General features: G+C 41.5%; 1 protein-coding gene and 1 long non-coding RNA gene across 2 annotated transcripts in view; both read left to right on the forward strand.

Annotated features, from left to right (window-relative positions):
- LOC139996453 (L-allo-threonine aldolase) overlaps nt 1-14,748 on the forward strand; it is a 42,271-nt gene extending 27,523 nt beyond the window's left edge. Inside the window, exons 5-6 of the mRNA XM_072020822.1 lie at nt 6,776-7,180; nt 14,223-14,748. Coding sequence (XP_071876923.1) covers nt 6,776-7,180; nt 14,223-14,689 — 872 coding nt within the window. The 3' untranslated portion in view covers nt 14,690-14,748. The remainder of the gene's footprint in view (nt 1-6,775; nt 7,181-14,222) is intronic.
- A 2,929-nt stretch (nt 14,749-17,677) lies between these two features.
- Nucleotides 17,678-18,643, forward strand: LOC139996440 (uncharacterized). Its single transcript, XR_011802241.1, has 2 exons — nt 17,678-17,996; nt 18,111-18,643. It is a non-coding gene; the product is annotated as an uncharacterized lncRNA (long non-coding RNA).
- Nucleotides 18,644-18,985: the final 342 nt, after the last annotated feature.

Here is an 18,985-nt window from a genome sequence, read left to right on the forward strand (position 1 = left end):
ATAACCAGGACATTAAGTACGCGCTAAGAACAGAGTTCAGAACGAACGAGGAAAGTTCGTACAGCTCTAACGGCGATAGGAGGTCGGCCCTTAGCGACACATTTTTGGCATTGGATAGCACCAGATGGAGGTTAACATGGTTATAGCTGTCGTCGATCCCTACCTATATTCCCGCCATATGCAGCTGTTCCAATGCATCTGCGATGTTATGCACCTCTACATTTCAATTGCTTGAATCCCCAGCCAGCCTTAAAGGCGCACGATTATATGCCGGAAAGTCGGCACATTCTTCGCAATGCTTCTATGTTTCCTAGCCCGTGAAGAGACGGGTAGCTCATCTCAAGCCTCCGTATGATCTTGACCTAGATATAAAATAGGTAATAAATTCACCGCCATTTCTGCGAGTAAACAGATGCTAGAGACAGTGCTTCGAGCATATTACCGAAACATTAAGTACTCGCTAAGGAAAAAGTTCAGCCCGAACGAGGAAAGTTCGTACAGCTCTAACAGTGATAGGAGGACGGCCCTCAGCGACACATTTTTGGCATGCGATAGCACCAGATGGAGGTTAACATGTTTATAGCCGTCGACGATCCCTACCTATATTGCCGCCATATGCACCTATTCCAATGCATCTGCGATGCTATGCACCTCTACATTTCGATTGCTTTTACTTGCAGCCAGCCTTAAAGGCGTACGATTATATGCCGGAAAGTCGGAACATTCTTCGCAATGCTTCTATGTTTCCTAGCCCGTGAAGAGACGGCTAGCTCATCTCAAGCCTCCGTATGATCTTGACCTAGATGTAAAATAGGTAATAAATTCACCGCCATTTCTGCGAGTAAACAGATGCTAGAGACAGTGCTTCGAGCATATTACCGAAACATTAAGTACTCGCTAATGAAAGAGTTCAGCCCGAACGAGGAAAGTTCGTACAGGTCTAACGGTGATAGGAGGACGGCCCTCAGCGACACATTTTTGGCATTGGATAGCACCAGATGGAGGTTAACATGTTTATAGCCGTCGATGATCCCTACCTATATTGCCGCCATATGCAGCTATTCCAATGCATCTGCGAAGCTAATCGCCTGTACATTTCGATTGCTTGTGCTTCAGAACAGCCTTAAAGGCGTAAGATTATATGCCGGAAGGTCGACACATTCTTCGCGATGCCTTTCTGTTTCCTAGCCCGTGAAGAGACGGCTAGCTCATCACAAGCCTCCGTACGATCTAGACCAAGATATAAAATAGGTAATAAATTGACCGCCATTTCTGCGAGTACACAGATGCTAAAGACAGTGCTTCGAGCATATTACCGAAACATTAAGTACTCGCTAAGGAAAGAGTTTAGCCCGAACGAGGAAAGTTCGTACAGCTCTAACGGTGATAGGAGGACGGCCCTCAGCGATACATTTTTGGCATTGGATGGCACCAGATGGAGGTTAACATGTTTATAGCCGTCGATGATCCCTACCTATATTGCCGCCATATGCAGCTATTCCAATGCATCTGCGAAGCTAAACGCCTGTACATTTCGATTGCTTGTGCTTCAGAACAGCCTTAAAGGCGTAAGATTATATGCCGCAAGGTCGACACATTCTTCGCGATGCCTTTCTGTTTCCTAGCCCGTGGAGAGACGGCTAGCTCATCACAAGCCTCCGTACGATCTAGACCAAGATATAAAATAGGTAATAAATTGACCGCCATTTCTGCGAGTACACAGATGCTAAAGACAGTGCTTCGAGCATATTACCGAAACATTAAGTACTCGCTAAGGAAAGAGTTTAGCCCGAACGAGGAAAGTTCGTACAGCTCTAACGGTGATAGGAGGACGGCCCTCAGCGATACATTTTTGGCATTGGATGGCACCAGATGGAGGTTAACATGTTTATAGCCGTCGATGATCCCTACCTATATTGCCGCCATATGCAGCTATTCCAATGCATCTGCGAAGCTAAACGCCTGTACATTTCGATTGCTTGTGCTTCAGAACAGCCTTAAAGGCGTAAGATTATATGCCGCAAGGTCGACACATTCTTCGCGATGCCTTTCTGTTTCCTAGCCCGTGGAGAGACGGCTAGCTCATCACAAGCCTCCGTACGATCTAGACCAAGATATAAAATAGGTAATAAATTGACCGCCATTTCTGCGAGTACACAGATGCTAAAGACAGTGCTTCGAGCATATTATCGAGACATTAAGTACTCGCTAAGGAAAGAGTTCAGCCCGAACGAGGAAAGTTCGTACAGGTCTAACGGTGATAGGAGGACGGCCCTCAGCGACACATTTTTGGCATTGGAGAGCACCAGATGGAGGTTAACATGGTTATAGCTGTCGTCGATCCCTACCTACCTGCCTACCTATATTCCCGCCATATGCAGCTATTCCAATGCATTTGCGATGTTATGCACCTCTACATTTCATTTGCTTTAATCCCCAGCCAGCCTTAAAGGCGTACGATTATATGCCGGAATGTCGGCACATTCTTCGCAATGCTTCTATGTTTCCTAGCCCGTGAAGAGACGGCTAGCTCATCTCAAGCCTCCGTACGATCTAGACTAAGATATAAAATTGGTAATAAATTGACCGTCATTTCTGCGAGTATACAGATGCTAGAGACAGTGCTTCGAGCATATTACCGAGACATTAAGTACTCGCTAAGGAAAGAGTTCAGCCCGAACGTGGAAAGTTCGTACAGCTCTAACGGTGATAGGAGGACGGCCCTCAGCGACACATTTTTGGCATTGGATAGCACCAGATGGAGGTTAACATGTTTATAGCCGTCGATGATTCCTACCTATATTGCCGCCATATGCAGCTATTATAATGCATCTGCGAAGCTAATCGCCTGTACATTTCGATTGCTTGTGCTTCAGAACAGCCTTAAAGGCGTAAGATTATATGCCGGAAGGTCGACACATTCTTCGCGATGCCTTTCTGTTTCCTAGCCCGTGAAGAGACGGCTAGCTCATCACAAGCCTCCGTACGATCTAGACCAAGATATAAAATAGGTAATGAATTGACCGCCATTTCTGCGAGTACACAGATGCTAAAGACAGTGCTTCGAGCATATTACCGAGACATTAAGTACTCGCTAAGGAAAGAGTTCAGCCCGAACGAGGAAAGTTCGTACAGGTCTAACGGTGATAGGAGGACGGCCCTCAGCGACACATTTTTGGCATTGGATAGCACCAGATGGAGGTTAACATGGTTATAGCTATCGTCGATTCCTACCTATATTGCCGCCATATGCAGCTATTCCGATGCATCTGCGATGTTATGCACCTCTACATTTCAATTGCTTTAATCCCCAGCCAGCCTTAAAGGCGTACGATTATATGCCGGAAAGTCGGCACATTCTTCGCAATGCTTCTATGTTTCCTAGCCCGTGAAGAGACGGCTAGCTCATCTCAAGCCTCCGTACGATCTAGACCAAGATATAAAATAGGTAATAAATTGACCGTCATTTCTGCGAGTATACTGATGCTAGAGACATTGCTCGATGATTATTATCGGGGCATCAAGTACAAGCTATGATAAGAGTTCTGACCGATCGAGGAAAGATCGTAAAGTTGCAATTGCGATAGGTGGATGACCTGCAGTGACTGGATTATGGTTACACATTACTTTTTGATACTAGATGAAGGTTAACATGGTTATCAGTGTGGGCGGTTAGGGCACTCCCACCGTGTGCGGCTATTCCGACGTATCCGCGATTCTGTGCTTCTTTGCATGTTGTATGCTCACAGTCAAGTTGATTCAGTGGATGTCTGATTATCTGTAGATTCTGCTATCTCGGAGGAGAGGAGCTTAGCTCCCAGGCGATCTTAAGTGTACACAGCTCCTGCCCAAATATCTCCATTATCTGATAAACATGCCTTAGGAGCGAAGTCATACTTGTTGAAATTAACTGTCCAGCTTGTTTATTTTGCATTTCAGAATACAAGGTGTCTATTTCATCCACATAGTAGCGGAATTTGTGTAGGAATACTGTATTAAATTATCACAGAAAAAGTAAAAATTATAATATTAAGATCATGTAGTTCTACCATTATGCTTAATCACTTTGAATATTCGATTCTCCATACTACAAATTAATTTCTATAATTATTTGGTATCGATTTTGCTCCATTCAGTTCTAATTGCTTATTCGATCACCTTCCCATACCAAGTACATTATATTATTGCTTGTCGCGCATTACTGGCGATAAATCGTAAATCGCTTTGTCAAAACCACGGTACTATCATTTTTTGAGGTGTGAATTGTCGCTTTATGCCGATAAATGGCTTTTGCTTCCTGAGTTTCTTTGACAAATGTAGTAAAGGAATCTTCTAATGAATCTGCGTATTGTTCTGAATGTATTCATGTAGAAATGTTACAAATTGGTGTTTTTAAGAAATAACTAAATGCTACTCGTAGGATCAAACTTCTTCCATCGAAATTTCTATTTATGATATTGTACCTATTTGTGCGTAAGTTGTATCGGTAATAGTTAAATCTGCTTAGATGGGCCTCCTAGATTAAATTTTTTGTCATTGGAATTTCTCTACTTCTTACGCTGAGATATGCTATTTCGTGCAAATTCCAATCTTGCCCTTTTATGCTCCTGCGTATGTTTCCACGAAGTTTTGTTCTGTACACTTCTACACTCCGTTTGCTCATCACCGAACAGAGTATAACTGGATTCAGACGTCCTTAACGATCAATTGTTCTGCATTCCTCGATGGATACACGCACCCGTGTGGGCAAAGTCATTCTCGCTACAATTGACCACCCACCTTTTTTGCTGTAATGTAGATGGCGTTCCAATCTTTTCAGTGCCCCAAATTCTCAAAAGTGTCCTATAGTATAGTAGATCCGCTTTTTCCAGGTTCACGGATTAATCTCAATACTACAGGGTGTCAACTTCATTATAGCTTTCAAATTAGCGTCGTCCAGGCTCGCACGAAGTTCTTCTTCGTCACGTGCTTTGCCTGTGTTTATGGCAAACTTTGTACAGCCTTGCTGCGTTGGATTTTTTTCGCGGCGTCGCATCGATATGCTTTGGGTATTTCGCCCAATATTGCGTTTGGAGTCGAAAAGATGTTTCACCTAGTGAAGGTTTTCCACGTTTTTTGTAATTGAATACTTTGTAAAATTACCTCTGTTCTACGGTTTTTCCACAGTATCAGAATAAGGTCATTCGATATTGACGGGGCAGTCAGTTTCTTCAAGTTCTTCTAGAACTGGGACAGTTTCCAGTCTCGCATCTCTTCACTCTCGAGTGTCATGCGCATTCTCGTACTGTCTAATATGGCGGCATTCGACAGCAAATACAGCCGGACGACGGCAGCACAGTGGTTAGCGCTTTAGGTTACGAACGTTCGGGACCTGAGTTCGAGTCCCGGCGCCCGTAGTCCGATTTTGTTTCCACGCATCTAAATTAAAAGAAATGCAGCAGTACCCCAGCAGAGCAATCTATTCAAAGATCACGGCCTATTCAACTCACCAAATTGGCCAGTTTTTTGATTACTTCACTTTTCAATTTTTCATGCGTGTCAGATATAGTTAATCAAATCTTTCTCGTACCCCCACTAGAGCCGCAAGAAATATTGCTGTGGTTCGCCCAGTCGTTAGGTCAATTCGAATCAACGCGGATCACTAGCGATAAAGCGAAATTTAATACCCTCGCCGCTAACATCGGCTATCAATTACCGATTGTTATCCTTTCCCACGATATAGATTTTTAATATGCAGATACGGCGTCTATGTGACCCAAACACATTCCCACCTCTTTCGCTCAGATTACATCGGGGATTTGAGGGAACCAATTTGAGGTGGTAAGGACGTGTTGGGTGATATCAAATTACTCCGGTGTAGAGCTATAACAATGTTTATTTTAGCGTTGAATGTGCATCGTTTTAGATTGTAACGGACGTGCGCTGAGCTTGAATGGGCATGATACAGAAGTGATACAAGCATACTATGACTATCTGTCTGATAGACCAATATTGTATCTATCAGTGACTACTGTGAACTGTTGTAAGCTATCAACTATGACGGACCAAGGTCGCTTGAGGCAAGCTTTTTCTCGTTTCCGTTTTTATAGGGTGCCGAGGTCCTCGGAAGAGAGAGTTTTCATCCGAGGTGGGGATAGAAAAACACGTAGGCGATAAAACAATAAATTTTCTTTTCTAATGCACATGGGCTTTTTTTTACTAAGTCCCAAGATTTATTCTTTTACCACGTCCTGTCCTAGGACGTCGTTTCGCGGGTCACGTGGCCAACACATGTGCTTCAATTCTGCAACTTTCTCTACGGCCATGGGCCGCTATAACATTATCTACAATGTAGCGTACGATTTTTTTGACATCTGAATCCATTGAATTTTTATAAATGTTTAAAGCTAGCTTTTGTCAGTGAAAGTAAGATCTTGTCCTTAAGGGCACCTTCAATTTTCTTATTTTCCAAAATTATAGAAAAACCGTACCTACGGTCGAAGATAATCTATTTTTGTATAAGTTCGCATAAAAACTGTTTACTTTACAAAATCCAATCACATTTGCCACCATTCTACTACTTTGTAATTTTATATAAGAAAAAAGAAAAAATATGAACACAGAGTCAAGATGTTGCTGAAAGGTCTCTACAAAAATCTTCATCCTTCACCGAATACTTGTAGGCAAACAAAATGTTTACCGTAATCTTCTAGGCCTCAAGAGTTGCATATTTATTTAAATCTTACTTTGCACGTTAATTTTTAAGAAAACTTTTAATTATTTTCTAAATTTTCAGTAATGAACCATTGCAACGTTCGTGGATGTGAAGCATATTGTGGCGATTCTGTTCATGTTTTGTTACACGAACAATGCGGCGCTGTTCAAATCGGAGGAGTGAGTCTTAGATCGTTACGCAACAATATCGATGGCACTTTCGATCTTTCTGAACTGCGATCGAAGCTGCGCCATGACAGAAATTACGAGCCCATTTCTACGTTGGTAATTGTGGAAAATACAATTAATGGAAAAATTGTTCCCCTAAGCTGGCTTAAGGAATTAGTATCACTGTGCAAAGAATATAACTTGAAGTTACACATGGACGGAGCCAGGCTATGGAATGCAAGCGTTGGATTAGGAATATCTGGGAAGGAAATTGTTTCAGGCTTCGATTCAGTAACATTCTGTCTCAGCAAAGGTCTAGGTATATATACTTTTACCATTTCTATGTTTAGAACGATATTTTCTATGTGTTCCTTTAACAACAATTCTCGTCTTTTACACATTTCATTTAACATCCTTTAACAATTTGAAAGTTAATTATTTCTCATATAAATTGATAAGAATACGATTACATTTCTTTAGATATATCTTACTCTCATTTTTTTTTTTTTTTTACAAAAACTATAATAACTTAAGGAAGCATATCTATATTATCTTAACAATTATGGACTAATTAGCAAAAAAGCAAATTTGGACCATTGATATTTTCCTCAGTTAATATTATTCAGTTGCAATATTTAATGATACCCCTTAATTTTAACGCATGCATTATGAGTGCTTTCTATTAATTTCGACTACATACATTAATCTCTTAAAAATGGTCTGAGAAATCGTTCGAACAATATACGAACTGTGTGTACATATATATTTGTAACTTACCAACAGCAGATAATGCAATAATAGGACGAGCAAATTTGACAAAAGTAAATTTGGATGAAATTTTATAAAAGGCTCATTCCATCCTCCACCGATTTACCGCCTCTTGACTAAAGTTGAGCCGGCTGATCTCGATCAGAGATTCTTCTTGTTTATCCTGCGTACCTTGTCTCCTAAGTGCGGTAAAACTCTTCTTAAATGGTTATTTTTTCCCCCGCTGCCTGGTCTTAATATGTATGGGTATTCTGCCCGTCACGACACATAGGGCCGCGTGTGACACTTTATCTTAGCTATTTTCTCGATAGCTCAGCACAGATAGCCATATTGGTGCAGCGTGCAGTACTCCCGACTCCCATACCACATAGTACAGCTTCCTAATGGGGCTGGTGGGTCCGTTTACGTTCGGCAACGGGTTTCTAATGGCGCCAACGAACGCCTTTACCTTCCCACACACCTGCTCCAAATGAGGAAAACACCTCCTAGTGTTGACCTATAAAACACCCAAATATTTCACTGTATGAATGTTGAAATTGGAGGAACGGTAAAGCAAACCAAAAAAGTACATTTTCGGGACACGCTTCCTTGTCGACAGTATAATTTCAGTCCTACCTTGGGCCAGATGATGGCCCGTGTCCGTACATCATTCTGTGTTGACCTTCATAGCTTCCCGAACTCTATCGCCGGCGTCTTGCAGCTTTCTCATCGTAATAACTAGGCCAAGTCATTAAAAGCTACGGCGTCCAAGTCCTTTACGGGGTCCACGGAGTTGTAAACGTTATTCCGCAGAAGTGGGTCCACGATCGACCCCTGTGGGACTCCTGTGTGTACATTTCTTCTGACTATGCCTCAATAAGTTCAAATTCTTCTCTCCGAAACGTAGTCATGTTAATAAGTTGCGTCATGTGACAAGAACGCACACCAGGCTCCGTTTCCTACATTAATCTACAATCCCGGAAACTGTACCAAGGACGTCTCAATCGTACTCCTCTTTACTCTGCATCCAAACTGTTCCACATGGAAGGGGTCTCCAGGGACCCTGCCCCCGTTCCTTTCGATGAGCATCTTAAAGGTGTGTCTTCAGATCTTGCTCAATGCTGGTAAGATACTAATGGGTCTGTAGGATGACGAGAGTAACGGGTCCTTTTCCAGTTTCGCTAGTAGACCACCTTCGCCACCTTTCATACGGCTGGATTTTTCCAGATCTATCGATTTTACTGGGGAGAGCTGCCTGAATCGCTGCTTCGCAAGGATCTTCGGAATGTACTAGGCTCACCAGCCAACTGACGCCAACCGCTTTCCCCGAGTCAATCCTGTTCATGGCGTTCATCAGTTCTTCTTCAGCGATTTCTATAGTCCTAGCCCTTTCTTCATCGTCGGTGTGCGGGATTAGCTTCCGTTTGGTAACCTACTTCTGCATAGTATGCACAAGTCATCGAGTCCAAGACGCCTACATGTTTGCATCGTGCATGAACTATTGCCATCCTCTCACCTCATTTTCGCTCAATCTCATCGGGATTTTACTTGTGGCGGCACTCGATAGCAACTATCACCGGACGATGGCAGCGCAGTGTTTAGCGCCTTTGGTTACGAACGTTTGGGACCTGGGTTCAAATCCCGGCGCCCGTAGTCCGATTTTTCTTCGCATGATTCTGAAATTAGAAGAAAAAGAAGCGGTACCTCCCAGAGTCCATGTACAACAGCAACTGGTGTGTCTTTTGGTAACGGGTATATTCCTGGGCGTTTTCGCCATACTGGACCCGAGCACCCCTAGGGCCATAGGAGTTGGGGTTACGCTCAACCAGCGCACAAGGTACCCAGTACCTTCCTGCCTGTATTAGTTGTAGGGGCTGTCTCTCGTCTCAGATCGAACGGGGCGCTTTCTAAGCCCTACCGTCCCTCCAGGACGGTTCTGGAGCAGTTGGTACTCTGCTCACCCGCCGACGGACCATTGAGGGGTGCCAACAACCCCTTAATCAGCCGTCTTGTCAACATCTTGGCATCAACCACTGCCACCATGAGTCCAAATCCGAACTGGCCGAGCAGAAAGGAGTCGCTACTCCCTCCGGGCTTTTACTCGACCCCCGTGATACCATTCTTTCACGTTACCCTATCCATCATCAGGTTCTAGATGAATGGATGACAGATGGACTCCTGAGGATATCCACGCTCTACTTTTTTCGGGACAGCCCCTCTCACTCTGATCATACATGAGGTCCTCTGCTGAGAGTAGCTTTTTCACAGAGCAATCTCCTCGCACCTTATTTTATTCAATTTCTCAATCACCCTAGGCAACTCCAGATTGTTAACGTATTCTTGAAGTCAAGAACAATCCTCAATACGTACTTGTATTAACTCAGACGAATGTAGCCTTTTGCTCTTATCCACGAATTCTTAGTCGAACTATCGCGACGAAATTCACGTTGAGCATCATTCATTCCACCTTCCACCTTTCGCTCAATCTTTTTCATTATCACTCTCTCAAACACCTTGTACATCAGGGATATTTTGTCGAGGCCCCGACGGTACGCCAAAAGACCAATTTAGACTAAACGGAGAAAACTTAACGATGCGTATTGTAACAATGTTGTGCTTTACTTAAACAAAAACTCAACACGACAATACACAGCACGAAACATAGTCTAGTTCATGTTTCATTAGTTCATTATTCATTGAATCCTTCCAAGGGTTTGTGATATTGAAATCAATGTAGTGGAAGATATAGCAGGCAATTCCTTCAATTTACACGCTTACAGAGCACCGCGTTTCCTTCATTGCTTGTATTTGGTATTCTTAATTGTTCCGATTCAGTGAAGTTATTTTACTGTTTTCGTTTTCCATCAATGCTTCATAATGCTCTTACAATTACTTCCTTTTACATTGATATGTTAACAGGTTGTTGTACATTTAAGTTTCTCTCTGTTTACCATCGCGTTATAACGTCAACTACGCTTTTTACGTGTAGATCTAGCACTCTCTCTCCTGCATTTCGAAATACTTGCCTATGCAGTGCGAATGTCCATATTCTTGCACGTGGAATGGTGTTCTTTGCTCTAGGGATTTGTACGATCCCCTTTAAAGATTCAAGCTTTCAATCGAGCTCCCTGGTTATTTAAATCACCAGTCGACCCACTCGCCGCTTGTGCCATCCCCTTTACAGTTGTCTTCACTACGTTCCTCGTAACTTCTCACTAACCTCAGAATTGTCTTTCTTCTTATTGAATGACGCTGTTGCATTCCTTTCACTGGTCATCAGTTATTGAATAATTGTGTTGAAATCTGATAACCACTCGCTCTTTGGAATCTCATGTAATGTAATCGATGAACATCGACAGGCTATGCCCTGAGTCTTTGAGGTATTTCATGGTTAAAAACTACGAAGTCCGGTTGTGTCGATAAGACACATACAAGAAACGAAATCCTTTCTTAAAATTTCCTGGATATATTTAACATTATTGCTCGTAGTTTCTTTAACTGTGACAATCATGAAAACATTGTCCTTTATGAAGCGATATTCAGCAGAATTTGCAGATATATATTATAGAGTAGAAATCTTACACCGTCTGTCTGATACGTGATCGCTACTAAGTTATTTATTATAGTACGATCTAGCCAGAAATAGTTACTTAATACAGTAATGTGATATATCTAAGCATCTTAGATGGATGATTCACAATTCAACTTACAATTTATAATTGAAAGTCTTTGGATCTATAGCTTGTAGTTTACAATATACAACGACCCAATAATTCATGAGTCCTCGTGCAACTCTGTTTTCAACCCTACGTACAACACTTCCAACACTATTTTCAACACCCTTCTCGATCTCTTGCTACTATGCTCGTTTCAACTTTCGTTATAGCACTCGTCGCAACACTCTTCTCGACCTTTTGTTACAACGCTCGTTTCAACTTTCGTTGTAGCACTCGCCGGAGCACTCTTCTCGATTCTTTCTTTTTTTGCATGGAGGGTACCTTCATAGGCACCCCGCGCCCTTGGGAGTAAAGGCACGGGGTACTACCAGATTCATACCGGCAAAAACTTCACGATGACCCTCCGAAACGTATCAGGAGCGGCCCTGGAACCGCATAAACATACTTACGAGACCCTCCCCCACGTCATGCACTAATGACAATCTTCTCTCTTCGATGGCACGAAGTGCAACTAAACGTCCCAGTTTGGCAAGATGGCCTCGACGACCCTAACTCTGGGCGCGACCGCTCTCTTATCGAAGCTTACCCACCAATTCTCTGGCAGGTTCTGTCGCGCCTGGACTCTAACTTCGGTACCTGCAGGGTCAACCGCACCCAACAGACTCACGACACCTCAGGGCAGCGCGAACGGGGTAAACCCCGCCAGCTCCGCCGCTGCCGTCATTGCGATGTTGCGCATTCCTTTTACTACCCTGATCGCCATCGTCCTACGCAACTTCCTGCCTAGCAGGAGACTTCCAAGTAAAGGAACTTGGACCGCACCACCCCGGCGTACAGTCGATACCCTCTGCCTCCCATCTCGTCAATCCGTGGCAGCAAAAATCCTAAGGTGTTCGCTGTGCCCTCGACCGGTGGTACTGGACGCTCGAAGTGGGCACCGAAGGCCCAGTAGCTGTCGAGGATGAGACCCAGATATTTCATTTATGTTCTTAACTTCAGGTGATACCCCGCTGGAGGCGTTCTGTGTTCTGCGCTGCTACAAAAAGAAAACAGGGTTTCGGCCTTCTCAAGGGTCACCTCCAATCCTAATCGTTTGATGAAGGCAACCATTCAGGCCACCGCCGTCTCCGGAAGACGGATGGTCCATCCCCATGTCGAGCCCCTGACCAGCACCAACGTATCGTCTGTGTAACACGTCAGTGCCGATTCCGAGTTCATTGTTGCCCGAAGCACCGCGTCGTACGTGAGATTACAGAGGACTGGTTCTAAGACCGACCCCTGCGGTATTCCACGGTCTCTTCATCTGCCCCCTCCCCTTGCCGCCATATTTATTTATTTATTTATTTATTTTTACCTAGTCTGTGCCTGTCGGCTTTGGTCGAGTTCTCGGTTTTACATCTTTTTCATCTGTCACTCTTTTTACATTCTCTCATTCTTGTGGCGTTATCACCTTATTGCCTCCGCCCTTATATCTATCTAAACTCTTTTCCTTGTCTATCTCTCTTTTCTTATGTATCTACCTCCCTTCTCATCCACTCTGTTATATTGTACTCCGTTGTAGAATCTATTTCTATAACTGTTGCAACTTTTGGGCTTTTGCCTCCTTGCTGTGCTTCCTTATTGTCGTATTGCCCTTCTCTTCTGCATTATTGATTCCAGTTTCATTATCACTTCTGCCATTTTGTTTAATATGCCATGGCGGCTATATAGATGATACTCTGATCCTGGAGATATGCCCGAACTAGGCTTTGCAGATAGGGAGGTATTCGATGGAACTCTAGGGCCTCCTCTATCTTGCCTCAGGGGCAGTTGTTGAAGGCGTTGACGATGTCCAGTGACACCGCCAACGCCGCCCCTCTCCGTCGCTCGGCCTTCTCAACGAGAATGCGAACCCGAACGATGGCATCGATCGTAGACTGCCCCCCCCCCCCGAAAGCCGTGATGAACCTGCAGTTGTCACTCAGAAGTTGTGCAAATTTAGTTGATTTAGTTGTACATTACCATATTGTCATTACTACCGTATTACTGTAAATAAATCCATTCATTCACACGTTGAATGCTATGAGTTACCGGTGAGTGGCATTCAACTTGGCCGTGGCGGTCACCGGTGACCGGCGCACCAAGATTATTAAAAATACATAGTCTGAACAAATGTGAATAGTTATAAATTTTTTATTATTATATTCATTACTGCAATGGTGTGACGAAATTAATGTAGTATAAAACATATAAAGATAGTTTTATTTATACATGAAATATAGATATGTGCTCCTCCTCCAGTGGCTGTTGAACATGGGAAAACCCGCTTTTACCTCAATGAACAATATTCTCATTATAATATATAATAATTTCGACTTGACAGATGTATGATGGCAATTAAGGACCTTGACAGTCAAGTAAAGAATGCCACATCTTGTTGCGTTGTTCTTTAGGATTATTACGGGTCCGAATAAGTATGATCAAGGGATGGATTATGGTTTATGGTAGGTTTCGGGACGTAACAATATAGAACAATTCTTTGGCAACGCGAAGAAATAATATGAGATAATTGATAATCGTAATAAATAAACTAGTCGAGAGCGAAATTGCACTACAGCGCCATGGGGGTTACCGATGGTCTCAGTGAGATAAATTCGTTAATGATGATTATACATTGTAACATATCTCTTGTAGGTAATATTTCAACGTTATATGTATCTCATAATAAAAAATTTATCGTGGCACCACGGCCAAACTCTTGTGAAACTGGCGTGGCATTCAACGTGTTAAGTAAATCAAGTCACTATATGTAGTGCAGTATAAAACGCGTTTGCATGAAATACATCACATATCACAAAGGAAAATTGAGATTATATTATATCATATCATATTATAATGAGATTATATTAGACAAAATCAAAACTATTTTTAATTTAAAACATATTCATTTTAATTCAGGTGCTCCTGTAGGTTCTCTTCTGTGTGGAAGTAAAGACTTTATCACTAGTGCAAGAAGAATCAGGAAAGTACTTGGTGGGGATATGAGACAAGTTGGTATTCTTGCTGCAGCTGGGCTGGTAGCTCTTGAAAATATCCCCAAATTAGTTCATGATCATAGAAGGGCTTACGCTTTTGCATCTGCGCTAAATGAACTCCAGTCGTCTATATTTTCGATTGATTTGAGTATTGTACATACAAATATGGTTTTCGTTAACATCGAATCTGATACGATTGACACAACGAAGTTCATTCATTGTTTGCTAGAATTTGATGATGCCGAGAACGAACACGTTGTCGTCAAGTGTTTGGCATTGTCCGATTCACTTATCAGGTTTGTATTTTCTTTCGAAATTACAGACGATGATTTGATGTTAGCTATTAAAAAGGTTACATCCGTTATTAAAAAGTTAGATCCTAAATTTTAATCATTGTAGTCAAGGGTGCCTAATTGTTATTTAAAATATATTTATTGGGATACGCATAATTCCTTTTTGTTATATGAAACCTTTTTCAATCAGCCTCCTCTTCTTCTCATGATAAATGATTTTCCAAATCGACCAAATCCTAATCTGAGAAAAACACCTAAAAGAATAAATCTGAAAACAGAAATTCCCTATTATTTGGTCTACACGGTTTAAGAGCTGATATTTCACTATATTCTGTTTTCCAAAGATTTCATCACTCGTTTTAAAGAATGTAAAACGCTCAATTGGGAGATATTTGCGCAGTCCATGGCGTACTATTCGAAGGTCAAAAATTTGACAGCAGATATGCTCATCGCCGTGCTAGGATATTTCGAAAATACCAACCTTTGGGACAGAGATCTTTCGCAAGAAACCGCGACGGGTTACACCGTCTCTTTATCAACCGGGGGATAGAAACGCATCAAACCTACTCAGTTCGATTCGATTGGTGCCGCGAAAGTTTGCGAAGATGGCACCACTGGCCAGAAAGGCCCGCCTGCATGACCTAGCGGACCAATTGCTGAAACATCGTGTCGCCCAGCTGATTATATTGAGGCGGGCAGGATGCCTGGTAAACATCGACTCTTCTCCAAGAGAAACCATGACTGTGAAGTTGCCGTTGAATCGCCAGCCGGACAGAGAATTCTCGTGAGACGTGGAAATTCTACCTTCTGCCACCAACAATTTTTATCTTACGATATCGTTACGAGATCGTTAAGTATTGAAATCCATTTTTTTATTTTATTTCATTTCTATTCGAATTTAAAGTACAAAAAGTGCCAACGGAATTCAGCCGCTGCTATGAACAATTATTTGTATTACAAACTAAGCTGCGATTTGATTTATTCTCGAGCTAAATTCTAATCTCCTCGTGGCTTTTATTCTCGATGTTTTCAAGGGAGAAATTGACGTCTCCTTCCAACACATCCTTCGAATATATCTTTCCAAAAATTCTGTCCTATTCGAAATCGACAGCTGTTCACAAACAGACGATATACTGGGTCGCCTAATAAGTTCGTCTCAATTAACATTTCGGTTTTGTACATGTGTTCCTTGAGTTATATAGGTGCTATTTTGCCGCGCCTTTCTCCATATGAATATAACTTGAATATTTTAGCATCCCAGAATTTCCTATCATTCATTGACCAATTACTGTCATCTGTAATTTATAAATGTCAACAGCAAAGCAAAGAAGAAATTATCGTCTATCCTCGTCGCTCTTATACGAGAAGCTATTGTTTATCAACGCTGTATAAAAATGTGAAACCGAATTTCCTCGCATGGAAGGTTTATCGTTAATCTACCATTATCTGACATCACTGTGACAAGTTTGTGGCGCTGTTCGATGCAAATTACGATGTCAGGTGAATTCCATTTGTCGGAAAAATTGCCAATCATCGGCCGGTAAGATAAGATAGACATTGAGTGTTCTTGGCCAATGCTATCAAAGATCGAGATATGAAAATCATCAGCTTAGATTAACTTAGCCTTTGCATTGCCGACTGTTTCTGATTTTGTATGCAAATTTATTCCACTTCATCGGCGAATATTAGAACCGTAGTACTCGTGTGAACAAGCGAACTGGAATTTGCGCATTTAAATTAAAGTTAAATGGCGATGACAGCATGTAAAGTCATGCAAATTTAAATGCCATTTGTAATCCTGTAACAGAGATTATTGTCGATTTTATGCGGCTAGTAAATAATAAAATATAACATTATCGCTTGGAACGTAACGAAAAGCGTATATTATCTTTCCAATAACTCAATAACTATATCAGGTTGTCCGAAAAGTTTCTCTCGCTTTTTGAGTAAATAATAGACGCACAATGTTTTTTGTATTATATTATTTTGTCGAATTACGTACGACCTATTTTGTTCTGTTGAGATAAACACCGCGACATTTTACAGACTTGGTTTCACGTTTGTATGAAGGTGCATTGTTATAGAAAACACATTTGCTGAAGAAAGACATTTTTCGGACATCCTAATATTAGGTTAGGAATGTTTCTTTCGTTTTATGAGGAAATAATAGACACACAAGGTTATTTGTTTTATATTATTTTGTCGAATTACGTACGATCTATTTTGTTCTGTTGAGATAAATACCGCGACATTTTACAGACTTGGTTTCACGTTTGTATGAAGGTGCATTGTTATAGAAAACACGTTTGCTGAAGAAAGACATTTTTCGGACAACCTAATATTAGGTTCGGAGTGTTCTGCCTGATTATAACCACGTAGATGACGATCTTTCTTTCAGATAGCTATAACAGAATTCAATGTTGTCATGGAGTGCTGTCAGCGTTGTCATGGAGTGTTGTCTGCGTTGTCATGGAATGTTTTCAACGTTGTCATGGAGTGCTGTCAGCGTTGTCATGGAGTGTTGTCTGCGTTGTCATGGAATGTTTTCAACGTTGTCATGGAGTGCTGTCAGCGTTGTTATGGAGTGTTGTCAGCGTTGTCATTGAGTGTTTTCAGCGTTGTCATGGAATGTTTTCAACGTTGTCATGGAGTTCTGTCAGCGTTGTCATGGAGTGTTGTCTGCGTTGTCATGGAATGTTTTCAACGTTGTCATGGAATGTTGTCAGCGTTGTCATGGAGTGTTTTCAGCGTTTTCATGGTGTGTTGTTAGCGTATTTGAAAAAGAACCATTGTAACGAAGTCAGTTAGTGATGAATAGTGATTGCGTAAACATAGATTGACGGAGATTCAACCGATATTGTAACAATCATACCGTTATCAAACCTACTAGCACTATACCATTTTCCTACACTAGTGTAAAGGAATTGACTGAGACAGGTATCTGATAGTTCCATGCGAACAACCGCTGATACATCCGCGTGAATGGACGAAGAAAATTCTAAACTTTCCATTAGATGTACCTTGGAACAAGTCTGTGAAACATCTCGATGAATTCAGTAAGAAAGCACGCGGCGTGTATATTTATATATATATATACATATTCAATTTATTTAAAGAAAGATTAGAATTTTATAGGTCACGAAACCGTTCTTTAAATGGCAAACACGAGGCACGAAAATGAAGCAATCCAGGGTTGAAATCTATCATATCTTTGGAATGTAAAGTGGAGAGATCGCTGGACCAGATCGTAAAACTGGTGAACCTGGAGGCACTGGCCGAGTGGATAGACCATATTTTGCATGAGATGAGATCGTGACAACGTTTTCTGTGATCGACTATGATCCTTATGCTAATTCGACGGTATTCAGAACATCGGATAGAGCAGCTGGTGAAAATACCAGACGGTACGTAAGCAAATAACTGGGCCACTTTTAATTGTAATTTCTAAAATCGAAATTCTTAACCGATGGGTTGTGATCTCCACTTCCATCAATTCTTAAACATTATTTTCTTTTCAGGATGTTAGCAAACGGTGAAGTACAAAGAGGCAGAGTGCGACAGTTTTCTTTGGAGAAGCTGATGGAACTGACCAAGGAGGACAAGGTTATCGACACCCCAAACGAGTGACCTCAGACACATCTTCCCGTAGAACCTGTACAATCTGTGTGTTGCCTGATAACGACCCTGGAAGACCTAGTAATAAAAAGAAGCGTTAGATGCGTGGAGCCTTAATTATCCGAAATTAATTTTCTGAGTCAGAAAGTATAGGTTGAACACAAGCCTAAAATCACACAAGTTCCCGAGATATTCGGAAAAAATATCTTCACCACTGCAGTAAATTATAATTGTGCGTCCGTATTGCGCTTGGATTAATTTTTTCATTTCGGCTGCAAGCCATAATATACAAGATGATATTAAATGGCCGACAATAGCAGCAAAATTGAGGTTAACTCACGATACAATCGTTATAGTTATTGATATTATGCAATTAGAAATGGAAATAGACAATATATTTGTAGTATTTTTAATTTTGCACTGCTTTGGAGAAGGTTGTGATATGTTTAAAATGTTATTTCATAAATAAATGGTCAATATAAACTTTATTGCACATGTGCCTAAATAAAATACAAATAGGATGAAAATTATTTCATAATTTTTGGCGCTTTCAAATCGGTCATACTTTCTTGACAAAAAATCTTTTATTTTACATTTTTTCGTGAAGCGACCAATTTTTCAGAACCAACTAAACAGTAAAATTGTTTTCGTAGTCATTAATAATTTATTTCTGTCTATCTATTATGTTACGTCCGGTGATTTCTACCTAAACCAGGCCCCACACCGCAGACAAGATGGCAACCATTTGTCCATATGCCTTTACTTCGTACATTCAATA

Source organism: Bombus fervidus, chromosome 18, assembly GCF_041682495.2.
Source record: "Bombus fervidus isolate BK054 chromosome 18, iyBomFerv1, whole genome shotgun sequence".
In the NCBI taxonomy this organism is placed as follows: domain Eukaryota; kingdom Metazoa; phylum Arthropoda; class Insecta; order Hymenoptera; family Apidae; genus Bombus; species Bombus fervidus.